The sequence below is a fragment of the Ctenopharyngodon idella genome, chromosome 4 (assembly GCF_019924925.1).
Source record: "Ctenopharyngodon idella isolate HZGC_01 chromosome 4, HZGC01, whole genome shotgun sequence".
Classification (NCBI taxonomy): Eukaryota; Metazoa; Chordata; class Actinopteri; order Cypriniformes; family Xenocyprididae; genus Ctenopharyngodon; species Ctenopharyngodon idella.
This window is the reverse complement of record NC_067223.1, coordinates 19,577,843-19,600,022: the sequence shown is the minus strand read 5'-3', so window position 1 is coordinate 19,600,022 and position 22,180 is coordinate 19,577,843. Positions and strand designations below refer to the sequence as shown.

At 41.8% G+C, this 22,180-nt stretch overlaps 3 protein-coding genes across 12 annotated transcripts in view; 1 reads left to right on the top strand and 2 right to left on the bottom strand.

Annotated features, from left to right (window-relative positions):
* Positions 1–18,767, bottom strand: part of LOC127510601 (gastrula zinc finger protein XlCGF8.2DB-like) — a 142,725-nt gene extending 123,958 nt beyond the window's left edge. Inside the window, exons 1-4 of one of the 6 annotated variants that reach the window (XM_051890355.1) lie at positions 17,981–18,571; positions 17,286–17,502; positions 12,314–13,769; positions 11,417–12,132 (exon numbers count right to left, since the gene is read on the bottom strand). In XM_051890355.1, the coding sequence (XP_051746315.1) occupies positions 11,907–12,132; positions 12,314–13,769; positions 17,286–17,457 (1,854 nt within the window). In that variant the 5' untranslated portion in view covers positions 17,458–17,502; positions 17,981–18,571 and the 3' untranslated portion in view covers positions 11,417–11,906. The other 5 variants (XM_051890353.1, XM_051890354.1, XM_051890357.1 and 2 more) reach the window with 5 other exon arrangements.
* The window catches only part of LOC127510680 (gastrula zinc finger protein XlCGF8.2DB-like), a 220,351-nt gene that overhangs the window by 113,945 nt on the left and 84,226 nt on the right, over positions 1–22,180 (bottom strand). The window lies entirely within an intron of this gene.
* Positions 1–22,180, top strand: part of LOC127510610 (gastrula zinc finger protein XlCGF57.1-like) — a 151,214-nt gene that overhangs the window by 88,171 nt on the left and 40,863 nt on the right. The window lies entirely within an intron of this gene.

The window sequence follows — 22,180 nt, the reverse complement described above, 5'->3', positions numbered from 1 at the left end:
AAAAACTGAGCCCTGGCTAGAGAGATTCAGATGTGGGGCTGGCATCTCACTTTGTTGCTTGTCAATTAAGTTAAACTCCTGGGACCTGGAACTTTGACTCTGATAGTTTTTCTTTGAGACCAGAACTGAAGGGACACAGAGACATCGAATTTGCCACAGCACTGGCAACCCTTCACTTGAAGCTCTAATGTGGAGAACATGCTCACATGTTAGGGAAAGAAGAGAAGAAAGTGGAATTTTTTTTTTTTTTAATAAAGTAGTTTGAACCATACACACGTTTTCACAGCGTTATTGTATACACACCAGCCGCTGCTGACTTTTCATTTTTGCCGCAGCTCTCACAGCTGGTGTGAACAAGCTTGCGTCATAAAAATGTGATCAGTTTATGTGATCAGCAAGCTGAGAGACCACGTATAGAATCAAAGGAAGTAATTGACAACATTTTCGGATAAGTGGCCGATCATTTGGAGCATTCCTAGAAACTATACAAAAAGGTTTTTCGTATCCATGTTTGACCTCAAAGCATATAAACTCTCACGCCCCTCCCTGCGAACTCTGGACCCCAGGTTGGGAACCACTGGTCTATGGTCTCACTCCAGTCTATGTGAAATTAGACAATTTCCAATGATTATTGTGAAGTTTATTGTGCTTGCAATTAAAAAAAAAACCCTCATCAGATCTACATGATTCACATAAACACATTTTGATTCAAAACAGCGAATTTTTTGCAGGTATGATTATCGCCTTCCTCCAGAATGAATGTTTTTTTTTCTTTTTTTTTTCGATATTATATATGTTGTGAACCTCTTGCCACACTCTGTAATTACTTCCATCATTATTTTGTAAATTATGTTTTTTAGGACTACTGAAATGTGGAACTCTTCTCACACTAAAGGCCTCTATCCATTGTGATACCTCATGTGACACTTAAGGTTTCCTTCAAATCTGAAATTCTTTCCACAAAGATGGCATATGAAAGGCTTCTCTCCAGAGTGAACTCTCATGTGAGTCTGAAGGTTTGCTTTACGTGTGAAACTCTTTCCACACTGGGGGCAGGTGAAAGGCTTCTCTCCAGAGTGAATTCTTATGTGAATCTCAAGGATTGCTTTGCTTTTACAAGTCTTTCCACAGTGATGGCACATGAAACGCTTCTCTCCAGTGTGAGTTATTACATGATTCTTAAGGTGATCGCTGTCTGTGAAACTCTTTCCACACTGATGACATATAAAACGGTTCTCTCTTGAGTGAATCTTCTTGTGGAAATTAAGAGTTTCTTTACGTCTGAAACTCTTTCCACACTGATCACATGTGAAAGGCCTCTGTCCAGAGTGACTTCTCATGTGAATCTTCAGATTTCCTTTTCGTGAGAAGCTCTTCCCACACAGTTTGCAGGGGTAAGGACTGTCTCCAGTGTGAATTCTCATGTGGGTAAAAAGAGTTTCTTTACGTCTGAAACTTTTTCCACACTGAACACATGTGAACGGCTTTTCTCCAGTGTGAATTCTCATGTGAATCGTCAGATTTCCTTTTCGAGAGAAGCTCTTTCCACACAGTTTGCAGGTGAATGGATTCTCTCCAGTGTGAAGTCTCATGTGGGCATTAAGTGTTGTTTTATACGCGAAACATTTTCCACAGTGATCGCATGTGAATGGCTCTCCGGTGTGAATGTCCATGTGATTTTTAAGGCTAACTTTATTAATGAAACTCTTTCCGCAGTGATCGCACGTGAAAGGTCTCTCTCCAGTGTGGATTCTCATGTGATTCTTTAGGTTTCTACTGACTCGAAAACTGTTTCCACACTCATGGCACATAAAAGGCTTCTCTCCGGTGTGAGTTTTTACATGCCTCTCAAGGTATTTCCTGTCTGCGAACCGCTTTCCACACTGATGACATATAAAATTGTTCTCATTTGAGTGAATCTTCATGTGGTTATTAAGCTTTTCTTTACATCTGAAACTCTTTCCACATTGATCACATACAAACGGCTTCTCTCCAGTGTGAATTCTCATGTGATTCTTAAGACTTTCTTTTTGTGAGAAGCTCTTCCCACACAGTTTGCAGGTGAAAGGCTTCTCTCCAGAGTGAACTCTCTTGTGGACGTCAAGGGTTTGTTTTTGTGTTCGATTAGAAATGTTAGATTTGGTCTTCTGAGCTCTTTTTCGTGAGGTCATCTTTTCAGTCCGTGTGGATTTTTCTCCAGTTATGAAATCATTTTTCTCTTCCTCTTTATTGAGTTCTTGACTCTCCTCTTTCAGCGGCATCAGGTCTAAGGTGAAAAGAGACAAATACAAATTAACACCAGTGTCGCAAGTTCACCTGCCCATCCTGTCTTGATAAATGATTTAAGCAATTTTGGCTGTGGCAGTGTATAAACATTGGGCAGAGGGGAAAATGGGGCTCCTGCGTTGTGCCAATGGAGAAAGTAAAGGTAGAGAAAGGAGAAAGAGGGCTTCTGTGGGAACAGAGAAAGAGCTCATTGCTGCAGCAGGGAAGAAAGTAAAGGGAAGAAAGCTAATGTTGGCAACAGATAAAGGAACCTGTTTAAAGAGGAATTGATACTGTTATTTCAATTACTTAAACTACTAAAAATTAAACAAAATGAATTGCACTTTCACATTCTTGATTAATGAGCAATACATATACAATGTGGTGGAGTTCGGAAGGCTAACTAACTATATGTAGTAACAACCATGTTACTATATGTAATAGCCAACCATGTCAAAGCTAATTAATGCCACTGCAGGAACTTTCCCCAGGAACTAGGAACTTTGGGGTGGTACTCTGTGTGTTTCCACCGCAGGAACCAGGCTCTAATTGAAGTTCCAGGTAAAAAATTCCCCCTCTGAAAGTACCTGCTCGCTAGGTAGTACTTTTTTCCAAAGTTCCCAAACTTTCGGGGATGGGATTTGGGTGCTGATCATGCTGATTGGTTGAGCTCACGGAGCATTTTGATTGGTTGACTCCAACCATCATTGCGGTAAACCATCATCAACCAAGTCTGTTGCGGTATGTGCAGTAAGAGTTGTTTGCTAATTGAATCAACAATGGAGTTTAAAAAATATGACCAATGGACTGACAATGAGGTTCAGGCTTTATTAAGCTTAAATGCAAAGGATGAAATCCAGCGGGAACTGGAAAGTCGCGCAGTCCTACGTCACTGGACTATCTTCACGGTGCTTTAGAACGCTATGGAAACACAGCTAGCAATAGGTCTGGGGGAAAATGTTCCTGGGACAAACTGTTCCGGGTAATTTTGGTGGAAAAGCAGCTTAATAGAGCAATACTTCGGTGCGGGTTGGAAATCAATAGGCACAGGCGGACTGCGGGTCCAATAGCCAAGACTATTATGACTCAGGATACGTTTACATGACAACGATGTACTAAAAACAGAAAAGTTTTTTCTTTTTACAGATAACAATGTTATCAAAACTATCCCTGTTCACACGGATCCACGAAAATGACTAAAAATGCTGTATTACGCATACCAGACAAGTAGTTGGCAATGTCACTTTGTAAAGAAAGATTACGTGCCTGCGTTTATATACATTCTTTTACAGAGTACTCGCGCCAAACGCGCATGCCTATCCACCTTATTTTTACAGTTTACTGCACTTAGCGGCTAATAAATCAGAAGTCTTGCACATTCACAGAAATACCTTAATTCTGCGTTGACAAATAAGGCGAATAGACTAAACACGTAATATGCATATACATGCCATCACCGTTTTCAAAGATTCATGTTTTTGCAGTTTACATGGAGATGACAACAGTATCATTTTCAAAAACTTGTACTTTGAAACCCATTTTCAAAAGTTTGTTTTTAGGCCACCAAAACGCTGTTGTCATTTAAATTAAAAGTCAAAACCCATAAAAAGTTTTCCGTTTATAGTTGAAAACGGTGTCGTGTAAACACTGTCGGTACCCCCTGATAGGCAGCTGCTTTCAAACGGTCCCCTGCTTATTTGTGTTCACACTCTGTAGTCTGAAAACCGTCAAAGGTTTGGTTTCTAATTACAACACGATTTATAGCATTGAGCACTGAGTATATATATGAAGCAAGTGAAAAGCTGAATCTTGTACACTACGCGATATTTAACAGGAAACCAGTGTAACTGATAAAGAACAGGAGAGATGTGCACAATGGAAGAGGTTCTAGTAATTATGCGGGCGGCTGATTTCTGGACCAGTGAATTATGGAAGTTTTTGGAGAAGTTTGAGAGTTAACCCAAATAGGAGAGAGCTACAGTAATCAATGCGTGAAGTAACTACAGCATGTACAAGAATGGCTGTGGTATTGGGTTTAAAAAATGGACGAAGAATACTGATGTTCGGTAGGTGGAAATATGCATTTTCAGGAAATGAAAAAACTATTTTTACAATAATCAAGCATTGCGTTGTCAAGGCTGGTATTGTTGCTTCAAAAATAATCAGACACTTGTATGTGTCATTATATTATTTACATTTTATCTAAATTAAGCTCAGATAGTTATAAAGTTTTTGACCAGAGAATACTGGAAATGTGTTTTGTCCATAATTAGAAGGGCCACAACTGAAGGCAGTAAGTGCATCGCATTACATTTTTTTTTTTTTTAAGTTATATTTATGGGCTTTTTGTGCCTTTATTCAGAGAGGACAGTAGAGAGCAGACAGGAAAGCATTGGGCGGAGAGAGGGGGGCAGGATTGGCAAAGGACCCCGAGACGGGAATCGAACTTGGGTCACCGTGAACACATTTGCACCACATGTCAGCACACTCATCACTAGGCCATTGGTGCCGACAGCATCGCATTACGTTTAAAGTGCAAACAACATTAGCCTTATAGACAAGGTTTCTTCTGAGTGAGTGTGTGAGTGCGTATATATATATATATATATAGATTTATTTATTAAACAAGAGACCAAACAACTGCCTAGTACTTCCATTGTACTGTGTATTCTTCTACATTTGACTGAAGAAACCACAAACACTCAATACTGATGCCAAATGGCCAACTGAAAGAAACACTATAAAGAATTATACTAATTAATTATTAATTATTAAAAGGGGTCATGAACTGCCTTTTTTATTATTTTATTCTGTTGTCTAAGGTCCACTTAACATGTTCGCCAGAATTTTTTACATAAAAAAAAAACCCATCATAAGTAATAGGCTATTTTCCACTGTTTTAGAGACTCGGTCGTGAAACACTCCCGTTTTCTGGGCGTGCCGCATTGAAGATTTGGAAGTAAATGCCCACTGCTATGGTTGAATAACAGTGTTACAATTTAAAACAAGTTTCAGTGCCCCCCTGTCAGTACACGTTTGGAATTGTTTTGAAAATTGTGGAAAAATAGCAACCAGAGAGATTCAGCCATACATGTTCAAGCCAGAGTCTGATCCTGAAATGCAAGACAATGAACCGACTACGCCTCAAAAACCAAGGATACTCCAGTCTGACAACTTGGTAAGTTCTTATCTATATTTTTGTTTATTTCTTATGTATTTGTGTGTGTTACAGTACAGAAGGGTCGGAAACAGGATATCACAGACAAGGATGTTTATTGATACCAGCAGAGTGAAAACAGCAGTACAGGTGAGTATATGACAACGTGAGGATGAAATACTGAAGTGCAGATGAGTTATACTGTCCTTTGTGGTTGCAGACGTGGTGATCTTGAATGGCGTTGGTATGGATGAACGTAGAACGAGGAGAACACTCACACACAGACTGGGAATCACACGAGGAGATCTGGAGACGCTGGAGACAGGTAAGTAGTTGTCCTTGAGGTAAGCATACAGGTAAGTTTAGATGCAAACGAGACCGGACAATGTGGCTGTGTGTGTGAGTGCTCTATATAGTGGTGTTGATGAGGCTGTGATGAGGTGCAGGTGCCGGTGATCAGTATTCAGGGGAAGTGGTGCGCTGTGATTGGTGAATGGTGGAGCCTGGCGTGTCTGTGACAGTACCCCCCCCTCCACGGCCCGCTCCTGAGGGCCGAGGACCCCAACGTCGTGGTGGCCGTCCTCTTCCACGTGGGGCAGGTCTGTCAGGATGGTTGGAGTGGAAGGTGTGAAGCAGATTGGGGTCAAGTATGTCGTTTCTGGGGACCCAAGAGCGTTCCTCGGGGCCGTAGCCTTCCCAGTCCACAAGATACTCTAGAAGACCACCACGGCGTCGGGAGTTCAGGATCTCGTGAACCTCGTATGCAGCTCTGTCGTCCAGGATGAGTGGAAGGGGGGGTTCGGCAGCTGCTACGCCAGGCCCTGTGGAGAGAGGAACAGAAGGGTGGTGAGGTTTAAGAAGGGAGACATGGAAAGTGGGATGAATCCGGTATTGTGGAGGTAATTGGAGTTGATACATGACAGGGTTAATCTGCTTGGTGATGGTGAATGGGCCAATGAATCTGGGACTCAGATTCTTGCAGGGCAGACGCAGTCTGATGTCCCGTGTCGACAGCCAGACCTTCTGTCCCGGTTGGTAGGAGGGAGCATTGGAACGGTGAAGGTCGGCCGTCATCCTGCGTCTGCGCAGGACCCGCTGTAGTTGGTGGTGTGCAGAGTCCCAGACCCTCTCGCTCTCTCGGAACCAGTAGTCGACTGCTGGAACGTCCGATGGCTCCCCGGTCCAGGGGAACAGTGGGGGTTGGTAGCCGAGTACGTACTGGAATGGGGTGAGTCCAGTAGATGGCTGATGCAGGGAGTTCTGTGCGTACTCGGCCCAACCCAGATACTGGTTCCAAGAGTTCTGGTGGCCGTGACAGAAGGTACGGAGGAAGCGGCCGATCTCCTAGATCTTCCTCTCCGTCTGCCCGTTCGACTGAGGGTGGTAGCCGGATGAGAGACTAACGGTCACACCTAGGAGCGAGAAGAAGGCCTTCCATACCCGTGAAGTAAATTGGGGTCCTCTGTCAGAGACGATGTCCTCGGGGATTCCGAAGTATCTGAACACATGATTGAACATAAGTTCAGCGGTCTCCATGGCAGTGGGTAAGCCCCTCAGGGGAATCAGACGACATGACTTGGAAAATCAATCTACGATGACGAGAATGCAGGTGAAACCATCGGATACTGGCAGGTCGGTGATAAAATCTACTCCTAGGTGTGACCAGGGTCAATTGGGAACGGGCAGAGGATGGAGCTTGCCGGATGGAAGATGGCGTGGGCTCTTGGAGATGGCGCACTCCCTACAACCCTGCACGTACCTTCTGATGTCAGCTGCCATGTTGGGCCACCAGAAGCGCTCCTTTGGCAGCGAGAGGGTTTCATTGGCCCCCGGGTGGCCAGTGCCAAGTGACGTGTGGGCAGAGTGAATCAGTGGGGTGCGTTGTGCCCTGGTGGTATAATGCAAGCCTGGTGGACAACCCGACGGAGTGTTGGTGGAGGCATTGGAGGGGGGCAATGTTTCCTCTGACCAAGTAATGGGACTTACGAGGATGGATTTAGGGAGGATGGTTTCTGGTTCTTCTGGTCGTTCTTCTGGAGCATGAAGACGAGAGAGGGCATCCGCCTTGACATTTTTGGAGCCGGGTCGATAGGAGATGGAGAAGTCAAAACGGGTGAAGAATAATGCCCAGCGTGCTTGTCGTGGGTTCAATCTTTTTGCAGCTTTTAGGTACTCCAAGTTCTTATGGTCTGTGAGAACTATAAAAGGATGTTTAGCTCCCTCCAACCAATGCCTCCACTCCTCAAGGGCCAACTTCACGGCCAGAAGCTCGCGGTTCCCGATGTCATAGTTGGTCTCCGCCGGGTTGAGCTTGCGGGAGAAGAAGGCGCATGGGTGAAGTCTACTTGGGGTCCCCTGCTGCTGAGAAAGCACCGCCCCCACTCCGGTGGTGGAGGCGTCCACCTCTACTACAAAGGGCAGGTCTGGATTGGGGTGGACGAGGAGGGGAGCGGTGGTGAAGGCTTCCTTGAGAGCTTCAAAGGCGTTGGCGGCAGCCAGGACAGAGACTTGGGCTTATTACGGAGCAGGTTTGTGAGTGGATGGGTGATGGAGCTGTAGTCTTTGATGAAACGGCGATAGAAGCTTGCAAATCCAAGGAAACGCTGGAGTTCTTTGAGAGTGGATGGAGTGGGCCAGGTCTTGATGGCTTCCACCTTCCCCTCGTCCATCCGGATGCCACTGTGGTCGATGATGTAGCCGAGAAAGTGCACTGAGGGCTGGTGAAAGGAACACTTCTTAGCTTTCAGGAAGAGATGGAATTTCCTCAGGCGTTGGAGGACCTCCGCAACGTGGTGGCGATGTTCGGCCAAGCTCCGGGAGTAAATTAAGATGTTGTCGATGTAGACTAGAACAAACTTATGAAGGAACTCCTGGAGCACCTTGTGGATGAAATCCTGGAATACGGAGGGGGCGTTGACCAGGCCATACGGCATAACGAGGTATTCATAGTGGCCGGTAGGTGTCACGAAGGCGGTCTTCCACTCGTCCCCCTCACGTATCCGGATGAGGTTATACGCGCTGCGGAGGTCCAGCTTGGTGAACACAGTGGCACCACGGAGATGTTCCAGGGCCGCTGGGACGAGAGGAAGGGGGTAACGGAACTTGACTGTAATCTTGTTCAGTGCACGGTAGTCAATACAGGGCCGCAAGCCTCCGTCCTTTTTTGCCACAAAGAAGAAACTCAAAGCAGCAGGGCAAGTAGACTGGCGGATGTAACCTTGAGCTAATGCCTCTTTGATGTATTCCTCCATGGCCTTCTCCTCCGGGATGGACAGGGGGTAGATTCTTCCCCTGGGCACTGACTCACCCAGAAGCAGATCGATGGCGCAGTCCCATGGCCGGTGTGGAGGCAGCTTGGAGGGGGCATAACAGGATGGAATATCGACAGAACGTTTCTCCACAGGACTCTCGATGGACGTGGCACAGAGGGAGATTTCTTCAGAACGAGGAGACGAAGGAACAGGAATCTTGGAGATGCATTTGGAGAAACAGGTTTGGCCCCACTTCAGGATCTCGCCGTTGCTCCAGGAGATGACGGGATTATGCTGCTCCAACCAGGGACACCCTAGTATCACTTCAGAGGTGGATTCCTCCAGAACCAGCAGATGGATTTCCTCTTGGTGCAGCACGCCGATCTGCAGTTGGATAGGGCCAGCACAGCGACTCACGCGTCTCTTACTGAGGAGTCTGCCCGTTACAGAGTGGATCTGGTAGATGGTCGGAGAAGGCGTGGTCTTGAGCTTGAGTTGTTGGCAGAGGGTGCCTGAGATGAAGTTGCCGGCTGACCCTGAGTCGAGGAGCGCCACCACTGGAAGGGAAACATCAGCGGCAGTAAGGTTTACTACAGTGGTGAGTGGCTTCAATTTATTCATGGAGGGAAGGATAGCACTCACCATAGGACGCGGAGGACGGGTTGGGCATGTGGAGAGTACATGCCCAGGGGAACCACAGTAAAGGCACAAATCCAGGGTCAGCCGCCGTTGTCGCTCAGCAGAAGATAGACGTGAGTTTTCCACTTGCATGGGCTCGTTGGCTGGTTCTGGAGGGCTGACGGATTCTGGCCGACGGAGGATGGTGTTAAACAGTGACTGGCCCTGGTGTTCGATACACGACTGCATACGGGAGGCAAAGCGGATGGAAAGCTGGTTGAAGCGCTCGAGGCCGATGGAATCCTCGTATGCAGCGAGATGCAACCGCACCCGAGGATTGAAAAAGTAATGTGTTACTTTACTAGTTACTTGAAAAAGTAATCTGATTACGTAACTCAAGTTCCTTGTAATGCGTTACCCCCAACGCTGGTAACCGAAGATGCTACAGAAAGTTGTTAGTAAAAGTTCAAATATATACCAACAATGTGAAACAGTTATGCGTATTTCATATGCTTTTTAAGTCTTGGTTGTGGACCCTTCTGTGAATATTGGTTAATCTGTAACAAAGAAATCATCAGTGAAAACTTTTTGGCTACACTAATTATACATTTAAGTATTGTGTAATATTAATTACCTACGTTGTTACAATAGTAACTGCATGTAACGTGTAACAATGACACTAAAATAAAGTGTTACCAACTTTTTTTTTTTTTTACTCACGTGCGTTGCGTCGTTCCTGACGGATCCAATATAGAGGGCACAGCATCGTTCTTTAATTTCAGCCTCTCTGCAAATCTGCCATCATCTTGTTTACAAAGGAATCCGCGTTGAAATGAAGTGAACAAATGCTGCCTTCATGTGGATAATTCCCACTTCTGAAGTCGCGATTACATGCTCATCGCATTCAGGTTTCGAAATGGGAGGGTGTTCATGTGCAATGTTTACCTAGGAAAATCATATTTACGATAATTCAGAGAGCACGTGAGGGCAGCAATACTCACGCAATCTGGAACTTCATTAAAAAATAAAGTTCAACCACACCATTACGAATGTGTGGTTGAACTTTATTTTTGGAACCTGACACTGCTCAAGATTTTGCATTCTTCAGTTGCTCAATCTAGTGTTAGCGTTATGAATGTTATTTACCTACTACTTGTCATGCACGAATCAGTGGGCTGGGCTACAATGGTAACAATGTTGAAGTCGGCGCTGATCTTCTGCAGAAGCATTCTTTCAAATATCTATGACGTCACAAATTGGCACATTCCAAAATGAGTCATTTTCGTTTTTGGACTAACAAGTTCTGAAACTTACAGGATATTCTTATAGTATGATGACCTCTTATATGTGAAAAGCTCAAAGAAAATTTGATTTCTCAATTCATGACCCCTTTAACAATAGTATTATAATATACACTTGATAGATTCACTTATTTTAATGCATTTATTATTGTGCATGTAATCAACAAGTTAAAAACATGTAGTCCATCATCAATGAAAATTTGCTCTTAAAGGAACACTCCACTTTTTTTGAAAATAGGCTCATTGTCCAACTCCCCTAGAGTTAAACAGTTGAGTTTTACCGTTTTCGAATCCATTCAGCCGATCTCTGGGTCTGGCGGGATCACTTTTAGCATAGTTCATTGAATCCGATTAGACCGTTAGCATCTCGCTCCAAAATGACCAGAGTTTCGATATTTTTTTTCTATTTAAAACTTGACTCTTCTGTAGTTACATTGTGTACTAAGACGACGGAAAATGAAAAGTTGCGATTTTCTAGGGAAATAAGGGATAGGAACTATACTCTCATTCCGGCGTAATAATCAAGGAACTTTGCTGCCGTACCATGGCTGCAGCAGGCGCAATGATATTACGCAGCGCCTGTGACCCCCTGCTTGCACAGGGAGCGTGCCTTGCAACCATGGAGGCATTTGTGAGAGGCGCTGCGTAATATCATTTTGCCTGCTGCAGCCATGGTACGGCAGCAAAGTTCCTTGATCATTACGCCGGAATGACAGTATAGTTCCTAGCCATATCGGCCTAGAAAATCGCAACTTTTAATTTTCCGTTGGTCTTAGTGCACGATGTAACTACAGAAGAGTCAAGTTTTAAATAGGAAAAATATCGAAACTCTTTGGTCATTTTTTAACGAGATGCTAACGGTCTAATCAGATTCAATGAACTATGCTAAGCTATGCTAAAAGTGGTACCGCCAGACCCGGAGATCGGCTGAATGGATTCGAAAACGGTAAAACTCAACTGTTTAACTCTAGGGGAGTTGGAAAATGAGCCTATTTTCAAAAAAAGTGGAGTGTTCCTTTAATTTACATTGGATGATGTATGCACAGTAGCAAAATGAACAATTTAAACAACAATAGGGTAGGTTGCATGATTTTGCTACTGTGCATTTATATCATCTGACAGAAAGCTTGCGCTCCAGAACTGTTGGCCTGAGGCACTCTCAAAAGGATGGCACCCATTGAAAAATTGATCTCACAAAACTACAGCAATGCATCTACCAACAATGACAATCATAACCAGCAATTTATTAACAGTCTGTCATTTTGTTTTGTGTATGTGTGTGTGCATGGATGTGAGTGAGTGACTTTGTGTTTCCTAGTGTTTTAGATTGTCATAAAAGCTGTGGAAGTCTTTTGGTATGATCTCCTTGAGGTCTTGGAGGTGTCTGTATTTCATCTCCTTTATCTTCAGGCTCTCTGTATAGAGTGGAGTGACTGAAGGTGAGGATGAATTGGTGTGTTGTATTTGTTGGTTCTTTGAAAATGGAGTCCAATCAGCCGAGTGCTGGATCTTGAAGTCCATCGTGCCATTAATGTTGTACCTAATAACATGCAAAAAAGAAAGAGTTTACAGATTTCGAACAACACCATTTACACAGCATTATTTTACTTTGTATTGTATGTTAACTGTTTTAATTTTACATTACATAATTAACAGCAAATAACTGTAACATCATGACTTTTGACCTGATGAGAGAGACATGATTTTAGTTTGATAGTTACCTGATGGCTCTGATATCAGATGGGTCATCGAGTTTGATCCCTGGGTGGATAGACTTGCAGAGCCTCAGTTTGGTAAAGTCTTGGAAGAAGTTATGGTCCACATATTTTACTTTATACGGGTTGGGCTTGGACCACGCCGTCTTCATCAGGGCAACATATTGCGCTGGGACATAGATTTCCTGGTTTCTCAGACGTCTCTCAATGACAGTGTGCACTGAGTCACATTCCATCTCTGTATGCCCCTTCTCAAGGAACCTCTGAATGACTACCTTCTCATTCTCTGTGGAAAACTTCAGAAGAGCATTGCTGAGCACCAAATTATGGTTTTGGTAGCCACAACCATCGCTCCACAAAATGTACTTCTCATACTCCTTGTGCTCAGAGAGGAAATCGGTGACACAGGATGCAAACTCACTGGCAGACAGAGCTCCCTCACCTTCATGCCAGACATAGCAAGTGGTGTTGTGTGTAGACATGTCATAAATTGTAAAGTTGTGGACGGCAAGTTTTGTTTTATAGTAAAGAGCCGATGAGTTGAATCTGGGGCAAAGGAGGAGCGCTTGTAGATCCATGCAGACAACCATGGTCTTCTCACTCGCATCATTTTTGTCCTGCAATTTTGCTGCACAGGCCTCTTCGGTTTTAAGTAAGTGGACCTGCCACTCGTTATCTGACAAGTTACCAGCCTTGAAGGAGCAGCAGGTACTACACTGGTCCTTCTTTGGATGGTAAAGACTCAGGTTCTGCTGCCTAAATTCTTCTGAGAACACCTGCCTTGAGAAAGGTCTCAGCATCTTTTCCTCAGCAGCACGATGGTACACATTATACACGTCAATCACGGACTTAAAGACAGGCTCCAGGTACTGTTTTGAAGTTGACGACCTACAGAAGTGGGAAGGCACCTTAGGGAGATCCTGTAGAAAACTCTTCATGAACTCTTGAGCCTCACGTCTGTGACATAATGCTGCATTCTGCTGTGTATTTCCTGTGTCTTGCACCCAGTTAAGGGCAGACCATTCCCCTAGTCCAAGTGTTGCCAAAAACAAACTCTTGCACACCCTTCTTCTCTGCCCATCAACTTTTAAAAAGAAATTAAGAGTAGATGACCTTCTTGAATTTTCAGACCCCCTTCTTCTCTTTACTGGGATGACGTCTACCAAACTACGCACGTACATTTTTTTTTCTTCCCAGTTCATGTTCTCCCAAAAACATTTAAAAATGTTCTCCCTGTCTTCTTCTCCAATTGTACTGCAGTGATGCTTGGAGGACTTTATACATCCAGCTGACTGGCATCTTGGTCCCATCACCCGGGGCTCTATGTTAGCCTGTTCTTTCCCGCTTATCCCAACATAGGGTTGTCCCATCATTCTTCTTCTTTTCTGCACACACTTCCAATTACTTGTACCCTTCCTCTTTCTTCCTCGAACTGTAACACCCTTGGTGCCATCACAGGAATCTAACAAAAAAACAACAACAGAAAACATTAGTGTGCATGTATATGTGTGTGCTACTGCTGTGAAATGTGCCCAGCTATCCATTCAACAATAATTACCACTCATTATACAGTACATTGAAATATCAATTCCTACACAACTCATGAACAATTAACACATTGTTCACTATACCTGCTTCGGTTTCAAATTCCTTTCTCTCTCTACACTCTCCAGTGTCATTTCCTCATTCTCTTTCTCTGAGCTGGGATCACCTCCCATTCTTCTTTGTTCTACCTTTTTGCTGTTCTCTCCTTCTTTGCCATCTCTACCCGTGTCTAACTGGAATTAGCTTTCTCGCCTCCTCATATGACACATTGACCATTGCACACATTTCCTCCAAGGACACAGACATTGTATAAAAAAATAGCAGTAGTTTGCCTAAATAGCAAGAACTTGGTTATCTAGCTATACAGATGACACTTCTGTAATCTGTTACACAACTACAATATTACAAAATTTTACTTCTGCTGATGACAATCGTAAATAGCGATAAAACAAACCATAGGCTACAACTTTAGTCTGATCATTTCTTGTCACATCACTAGCCTACACTAGTCTCCTCAGCAAACTATTCAATCTATTAATCACAATGTTAACATCAGAGCTAAATTTCGTTAAACAGATACAATGGATATTTTGCAACCACCTAAGGCTAATTCTAAAACATATTTACCTAAGAAGAAAGATCAATGCTTACCTTTAGCTCTGCTGTTCGCGGCACTTCAATTCAAAAAACGGGGTGGAGTTACAAGGTTTTGCCCACAGTTTGAGGATCCAATGGAGTTACGAGGTTTAGTCACAAGCTCTTTATAATACTTTTTATTTTCGGTTAAATACTTGTAAAACCCACAGAGAGACGTAAAGGGTGACCAATAGTAATGATTTATGAAAAAAAAATTAAAATTGCAAAATATGAAATTACGAGGTTTTCGCCCAACAGTAACATTTTCTTGACTTGTGTACTTGTTTTGTATTGTGTAACATTATATATCTATATATCCCAAATGTTTCCAACAATGTTTAAATCCTTAGCAAACAGCTATTTTGACCAGTGTAATGTCCTACTCATTGTGTCGCCTGTCAGTGACGTCATATCCACGTTACCCTCAATTTAAATTTTTTCTTCCGTAGAAACCATGAATACTCGAAAAACATTTTAATATATTATCCCTATTTTACAGACAAGGCTTAAGCTAGTCCCAGACTAAAATGCATGTTTGAGCTGTTTTAACTGAAAGCAAATTATACTGACATATCTTAAAATATGTCAGTGACATTGTTTTGTCTCAAGATACACACCAGTAATGTGTTTTTCTAGTGTACGTTTATAAAAGAAATTTAAATCCCCTAATTGAACTAAGGCCAAATCCTGGTGAACGTTTGCTCTTTACTTAAAGACTTAAGATTCCAGATTTAAAATTTTACAGTAACAGTAACTTAGTAATTTAGTAATTTGTATCAGGAGTGCACATCAGTAATGCTGAATCTAACTGGTATTTACCCTTTCACATACCTATTCAATTGCATCTGCTTCCAATTATTTATAATCACAAGAATGAACAACTCCATTAAAGGAACACTCCACTTTTTTTGAAAATAGGCTCATTTTCCAACTCCCCTAGAGTTAAACAGTTGAGTTTTACCGTTTTCGAATTCATTCAGCCAATCTCCGGGTCTGGCGGTACCACTTATAGCATAGCTTAGCATAGTTCATTGAATCTGATTAGACCGTTAGCATCTCGCTTAAAACTGACCAAAGAGTTTCAATATTTTTCCTATTTAAAACTTGACTCTTCTGTAGTTACATCTGTACTAAGACCGACGGAAAATGAAAAGTTGCGATTTTCTAGGCCGATATGGCTAGGAACTATACTCTTATTCCGGCGTAATAATCAAGGAACTTTGCTGCCGTACCATGGGTGCAGCAGGTGCAATGATATTATGCAGCGTCTCTCACAAATGTCTCCATGGTTGCAAGGCACGCTCCCTGTGCAAGCAGGGGGTCACAGGCGCTGCGTAATATCATTGCGCCTGCTGATTTGCGCCTGCCTTGATCATTACGCCGGAATGAGAGTATAGTTCCTAGCCATATCGGCCTAGAAAATCACAACTTTTCATTTTCCGTTGGTCTTAGTACACAATGTAACTACAGAAGAGTCAAGTTTTAAAAGTTCTTCAATCTGTCTCTGGTATTTTCCATGAACTTGTGTATTATCGCAATGATTAGCATCAGTAGTAATTAGCATCGCATATAAATGGATTTCTGCTTCATACAGTGATCGGAATCCCCATTGGATCGCAAAGTTATTTCAAACACTCAATGGTGTCTGAAAGTGATATAATAAAGTGATAGAAATTAATGTTTTTCATTGTTTCCAATTCAGAAGTTGATATTGGTTTTAATGTTACACAAATTACTTGTATTTTTACTAATTTAACTAGTGTTGTCGTAATAACAAACGCCCCAAAGTGGAAGTAGGATCTACTCATGTTCACTTGAAGCAAAAGAGTATACAAGCCAAGAGGCGAAACTCTGATGCTTTTTTTGGTAATAGGTGGAAATGTGAAAATGGAGTGAAAATGCCAACTGGACAACAGCACAGATACACAGAAACAAACATAATAACAACGAAAGAGAAGTCAAAGTGGAATAAAAAAAACATTGTTCGGCAATCCACTGCAGTGCAGGGGAGTAGTGTGTGACACGAAGTGCAAAAAGTCACTCATCTACATGGTTAGACTCTTTATACGGATCAGAATCCATCACATCTTACGCACCCAAAATCGGCGAATCTCAGCCAAATCAGAAGCGCAATAGAAAATTTCTCAAATTAAGTCACCAGTAAGTTATGACACCTACAGTAAATGTTGTATTGTCTTGTATGTTTTATGTTATCAGTTGTGGAATCCAACCATTAAGTATATTGGAGGTAGTGTTAGCCTATTTTATTGAGAATTTCTATTTTATGCAACTTTACACATTTACTAATACTATTATTTGTTACTATTCATCCACTTTTGTGAAAAAAAAGAAGACTTAAACTATTAAAAGAATTTGATGATTTCTAATCTAGTGATTGTATGTTATGTGTTGTCATCCTTCAGGTTGGATTTCAGCATTAATGTAATTTTTTTTTTTTTTCCAAAGCAGCTGATATTGCCAAAGCGACAACAAGACTGCAGAGTCACTTTCACCCCAAAATGGTGGAAGCGAAGGCTGCTGTTGGGCGCTGGTGTTGCAATGGAACGTACTATTGGCTTTCACTTCTTGTCAATATAAGTTCTTTGCTTGAAGGTAGCATTAGTATCAAGGGATCAATACATGTCTGTCGATATACTGAATCCCACTCCATGTCAAATAAAACCGCTTTAATTAGGACACTCATATGATATTCTTCAAAAATATCAATCATTTGTGTAAATCTTGACATTTTAATAAGGTTCAAATGACTGAGTTCAGCTTTGAGAATGAAACCAACCTGTTTGTTCCTCAGTATCTTCTTGTTTCACTCTGAATGTTTCTTCAATCTTCATATCTTCGCTCTCCTCTTTAATAAACACCATCTTTGTTTGTTCCTCAGTATCTTCTTGTTTCAGACTGAACACTTCTTCAATCTTCAGGTCTTCACTCTCCACTTTAATAAACGCCATCTTTATAATGTCACATGGATCTCAATTGCTTCACCAGGAGTTTTTCTGTGTGTTTGAACAATTTGTCATGTTTAAAGGGTTAGTTCACCCCGAAATGAAAATTCTGTCATTAATTACTCACCCTCATGCCGTTCCAAACCTTTAAGACATTCGTTCATCTTCAAAACACAAAGGCATGTCCACGCAACAGTGTCTGCTCTCATGTTAACACAATGCGCATGTGTCACGGTGCTCTCGTGAACACGCTTTGGAGATTAATATGTTGTACTTCACAAAATTGAGGTTAAACCACTGGAATCACATGGATTACTTTAATGATTGTCTTTATTACCTTTCTGGGGCTCGAAAGTGGTAGTTGCGTAGACTGTCAATGGACGGACAGAAAGCTCTCAGATTACATTAAAACAAATCTTCATTTGAGATGAACGAAAGTTTTACGGGTTTGGAACGACACGAGGTAGAGTAAATGATGACAATTTCTTTATTTTTGGGGAAAATAACACTTAAGATGAAAATAATTTACAGAAAGAAAAATAAATCCCAACTACATCTCTGGGTGCATCTCAATACGCTCCCTAGTTCAGTAGTCAGTGCACTGGTAAGGGATTCAGTAAGAGTTAATGGCGTTAAATGACCCGATTAGCCTAAAAAAAAACACTCAAAATTAGAGCTGCAAATTGATAAAGGAACAAAATATAGTACATTCCTATCTAGACATTAATTCTTTACATGTGGTATTTAGTGATAGATTACACTTTGATGGAAACATTTGTAGTTGTTTGTAAAATCAATACGCGTGTTTGTTTGTTTTCTCGTTGCGTTTACACTGTTTTGACCAGCATGTCTCGTCAGCGCGCGGCGATTCGAGCGCTTCGAATCACTGAATCATAAAGCATTTGGTTCAATTGACTCGGAGTTTCAAAAAGCTCCGTTTCTTAATCGCTATTTGCCTGTGACCAAATTCGTGTTTATGATGAATTCATTCACGATATCTATATATGGAACGAAATGAGACGCACCTTTTCTGTTATTCATGTGTGATTGCGCTTTACTCACAAAAATAACGCTCATTAATGTTAATTAACGCATGAAAATATTAGATCCGATAACAAATAACAGTTTTGCAGCACGTATATAAAACTAGGAACTTGAAACAGTTTGCATTGATTTAAACAACTTAAATGCTTTAAACCACTAACCTTTCGTCAGCCGAATCACAACAGACACAGCAGCGCGGCGCAGTCCTATGACGTAATATCTCCAGACCAAAATAAAAGTCCTGTTCACACTCTACTAAAATCACAAGCAAAATTATCTGCCAATGGGGTGAGAAAAATAATCTTATTTCTGGTTGAAATCTTGTTTCTTGTTTCTGTCCCAACAGAAACATGATTATTTTTCATTTTATGTTATTATATGTCATTTTACTTATCCAGTAAAAGCATCTGGATTTAAGAATTGCTAGATATTTGGACTGGAAACAACACAAAAATACTATGCAAGAAAAGCATTTTTTTTGCAGTGAAAGCACTGAAGTTAAGTTTAAAGTATAAACTGGTATAATTTCAATGTAATATTACACAACTTATCACATGTTTATTTTAGTTCGATGAGTTGATGTACACAAATCCTTCTCTAATAAGAACCAGAAGATGCTTTGCACCAGATTATAATCATATATCTTTCCACATGTAGTCCCTAATGGCCTACCATGTTTGACATTTCAGAAAAGCTATCATGCCAAGAATCCTTAGACTAAAATGCTTATAGTTTCAGTGCTACCTGAATTAATCCATCTCTTAATACCATCATGACACCACAATGTCACGTTTCAGTTTGTGTTTGGACTTTCTGTTTGTATTTTGATCAGTTCCTTTGTTCAGTTTCCCGCCACTCTTTGTTTCTATGGTTACCATCATTAGGAGTTCATTTGTCCCAGCTGTGTCTGATTGATTATCTTGTTAGCTCCCCTGTTTGCCTGAGCATTTAAACCCTGTGTTTTGTCATGTTCAGTTGTTTAGAGAGAAGAAAGGGAGGCTCTTATATCAAATCGAGAGGCATGTTAAAGAGACAAGAGTTGGAAGTGGAAATCAACATTGTCTATTAAATAAAACACTTAAGATAATAGGGAAACATGATACCGGTCAGTGTGAAGGTTGTCAAGAAGAGGAGTCAGTAGAACATGTAGTCTTGAGATGCAGGAGAAAGTGGATGATTAGTCTGTAAACCTATTTTCTGATCCACACTCCGGAACAGAAGGGGGCGGTAATGCACCAAAACGCTGAATGCCAACCGCCGTAAAACAAGATGTTCAGTTTTCTTTGTTATTGTTGCCTTTTGGCTTGGATGTTCTGTTTTTGTTCTTAAGATTCCTGAGTTTTGAAGATTCCTGAGTATTTCTGTTCATTTGGGTTTATTATCAATAAACACTGATGCACTTGAATCCAGTCTCATCTCTACTGCAATCAGAGCCATGACACACAGCTATAGAAACCATCAATATTATACAGAAACACAGTATAATAAGGCGTTGCACTCCATTTAGTCCAGATGACATGGCCGCTGCACCATCAAAACACGCTACATTACTTATGTCTGTCGCCTTTTCCACTATAACAATAACAAACGTAGGGCTGGGACAATAAATCGATTCATCTCAATTCATGGATCGCTTCTGAGATTTTCCGAATGCATCGCAATTCTCTCTTGAATTGATTTTGAGCTTAGTTTTAAACAGCAGATGGCGCTCTAGGCTAGTTTTTAACCACAAGGTCAAATGCTCAAGAAGAAGAGCTCTTGTGCGTTTGGTTGAGTCTGAGAATGTACTTGCACCTCAGAATGCTTTTATGATGCGAGATTAATGTAAACAGCCCACTGCAAACACTAGTGATGCAAAGTCTGATTCATTACCACAAACCGGTTCTTGTCAGACAGTTCGGCTCAAGGAACCAGTTCAAAAAGCAGATTCATAGGTTCCTGACAACAATTGTCAACAAAGGAGACTTTTGTCACAAACTCTCTCCAAGTCTGGATATGCATCTCGCCATGGACAAGAATGTCTGCAACCAGACTGTAAGAGTCCATGGATTCCCCATCCTTCACAGACAACAACTCCCAAATTTGCATATTGTCCAAGCTGATTTTCTGTTGTGCAGACATTATCTTTCCACTGACATGGCCCCGAAACTCCACTGTTGTTTTCTCCACTGGCCAGTCAAGCACACCAAAACCATGGTCATTTAACCAACTTTTGGTGCTTTTGGCAGTGTGGGCAGGTGCCAAATCCTGCTGGAAAATGAAATCTGCATCTTTAAAAAGCTGGTCAGCAGAAGAAAGCATGAAGTGCTCTAAAATTTCTTGGTAAACAGGTGCAATGACTTTGGTTTTCAAAAAACACAGTGGACTAACACCAACAGATGACATTGCACCGCAAATCATCACAGACTGTGGAAACTTAACGCTGGCCTTCAAGCAACTTGGGCTATGAGCTTCTCCACCCTTCCTCCAGACTCTAGGATCTTGGTTTCCAAATGAAATACAAAACTTGTTCTCATCTGGAAAGAGGACTTTGGACCACTGGGCAACAGTCCAGTTCTTCTTCTCCTTAGCCCAGTTAAGACGCCTCTGACGTTGTCTGTGGTTCAGGAGTGGCTTAACAAGAGGAATACAACAACTGTAGCCAAATTCCTTGACACGTCTGTGTGTGGTGGCTCTTGATGCCTTGACCCCAGCTTCAGTCCATTCCTTGTGAAGTTCACCAAAATTCTTGAATTGATTTTGCTTGACAAGCCTCTCAAGGCTGCGGTTCTCTCGGTTGGTTGTGCATCTTTTTCTTCCACACTTTTTCCTTCCACTCAACTTTCTGTTAACATGCTTGGATACAGCACTCTGTGAACAGCCAGCTTCTTTGGCAATGAATGTTTGTGGCTTACCCTCCTTGTGAAGGGTGTCAATGATTGTCTTCTGGACAACTGTCAGATCAGCAGTCTTCCCCATGATTGTGTAGCCTAGTGAACCAAACTGAGAGACCATTTTGAAGGCTCAGGAAACCCTTTCAGGTGTTTTGAGTTGATTAGTTGATTGGCATGTCACCATATTCTAATTTGTTGAGATAGTGAATGGGTGGGTTTTTGTTAAATATGAGCCAAAATCATCACAATTAAAAGAACCACAAGTAAAAGTACTTCAGTCTTCGTGCACTGAATTTATTTAATACACGAGTTCGACAATTTTAGTTGAATTACTGAAATAAATGAACTTTTCCATGACATTCTAATTTATTGAGATGCACCGGTATATACAACACCAGTTCCCTTTAAGCCTCTTCTTAGTCTATAACATTTCCATTTATTTCAGTCCATTCTTACACAAGACGCAAAGCTGCCACCTTCACTTCTGCTGTGCTAAAACAGCCAGTGCATTATACTTGCAGGCATCCTGCCAAAATAAAAGCTTGCTGATTTAAGGTTTGCAAATAAATATAATAAATATACAAGTAAATCCTAGGTGTATATGACTATCTTCTTTCAGATGAACACAATTGGAGATATATTTAAAAATATCCTCAGTCCTCCAAGGTTTATAATGGTTTAGGCCAGCAGAGAAGGCCTTGCTGCCCCTAGTTTCAGCCTTAGACATGACGCCCACGAACTGTTGGCTGAATGTCTGATGCATATGGCACACTTAACTGGGAACATGTTTCAAAGGTATGATGTTCCTCAAA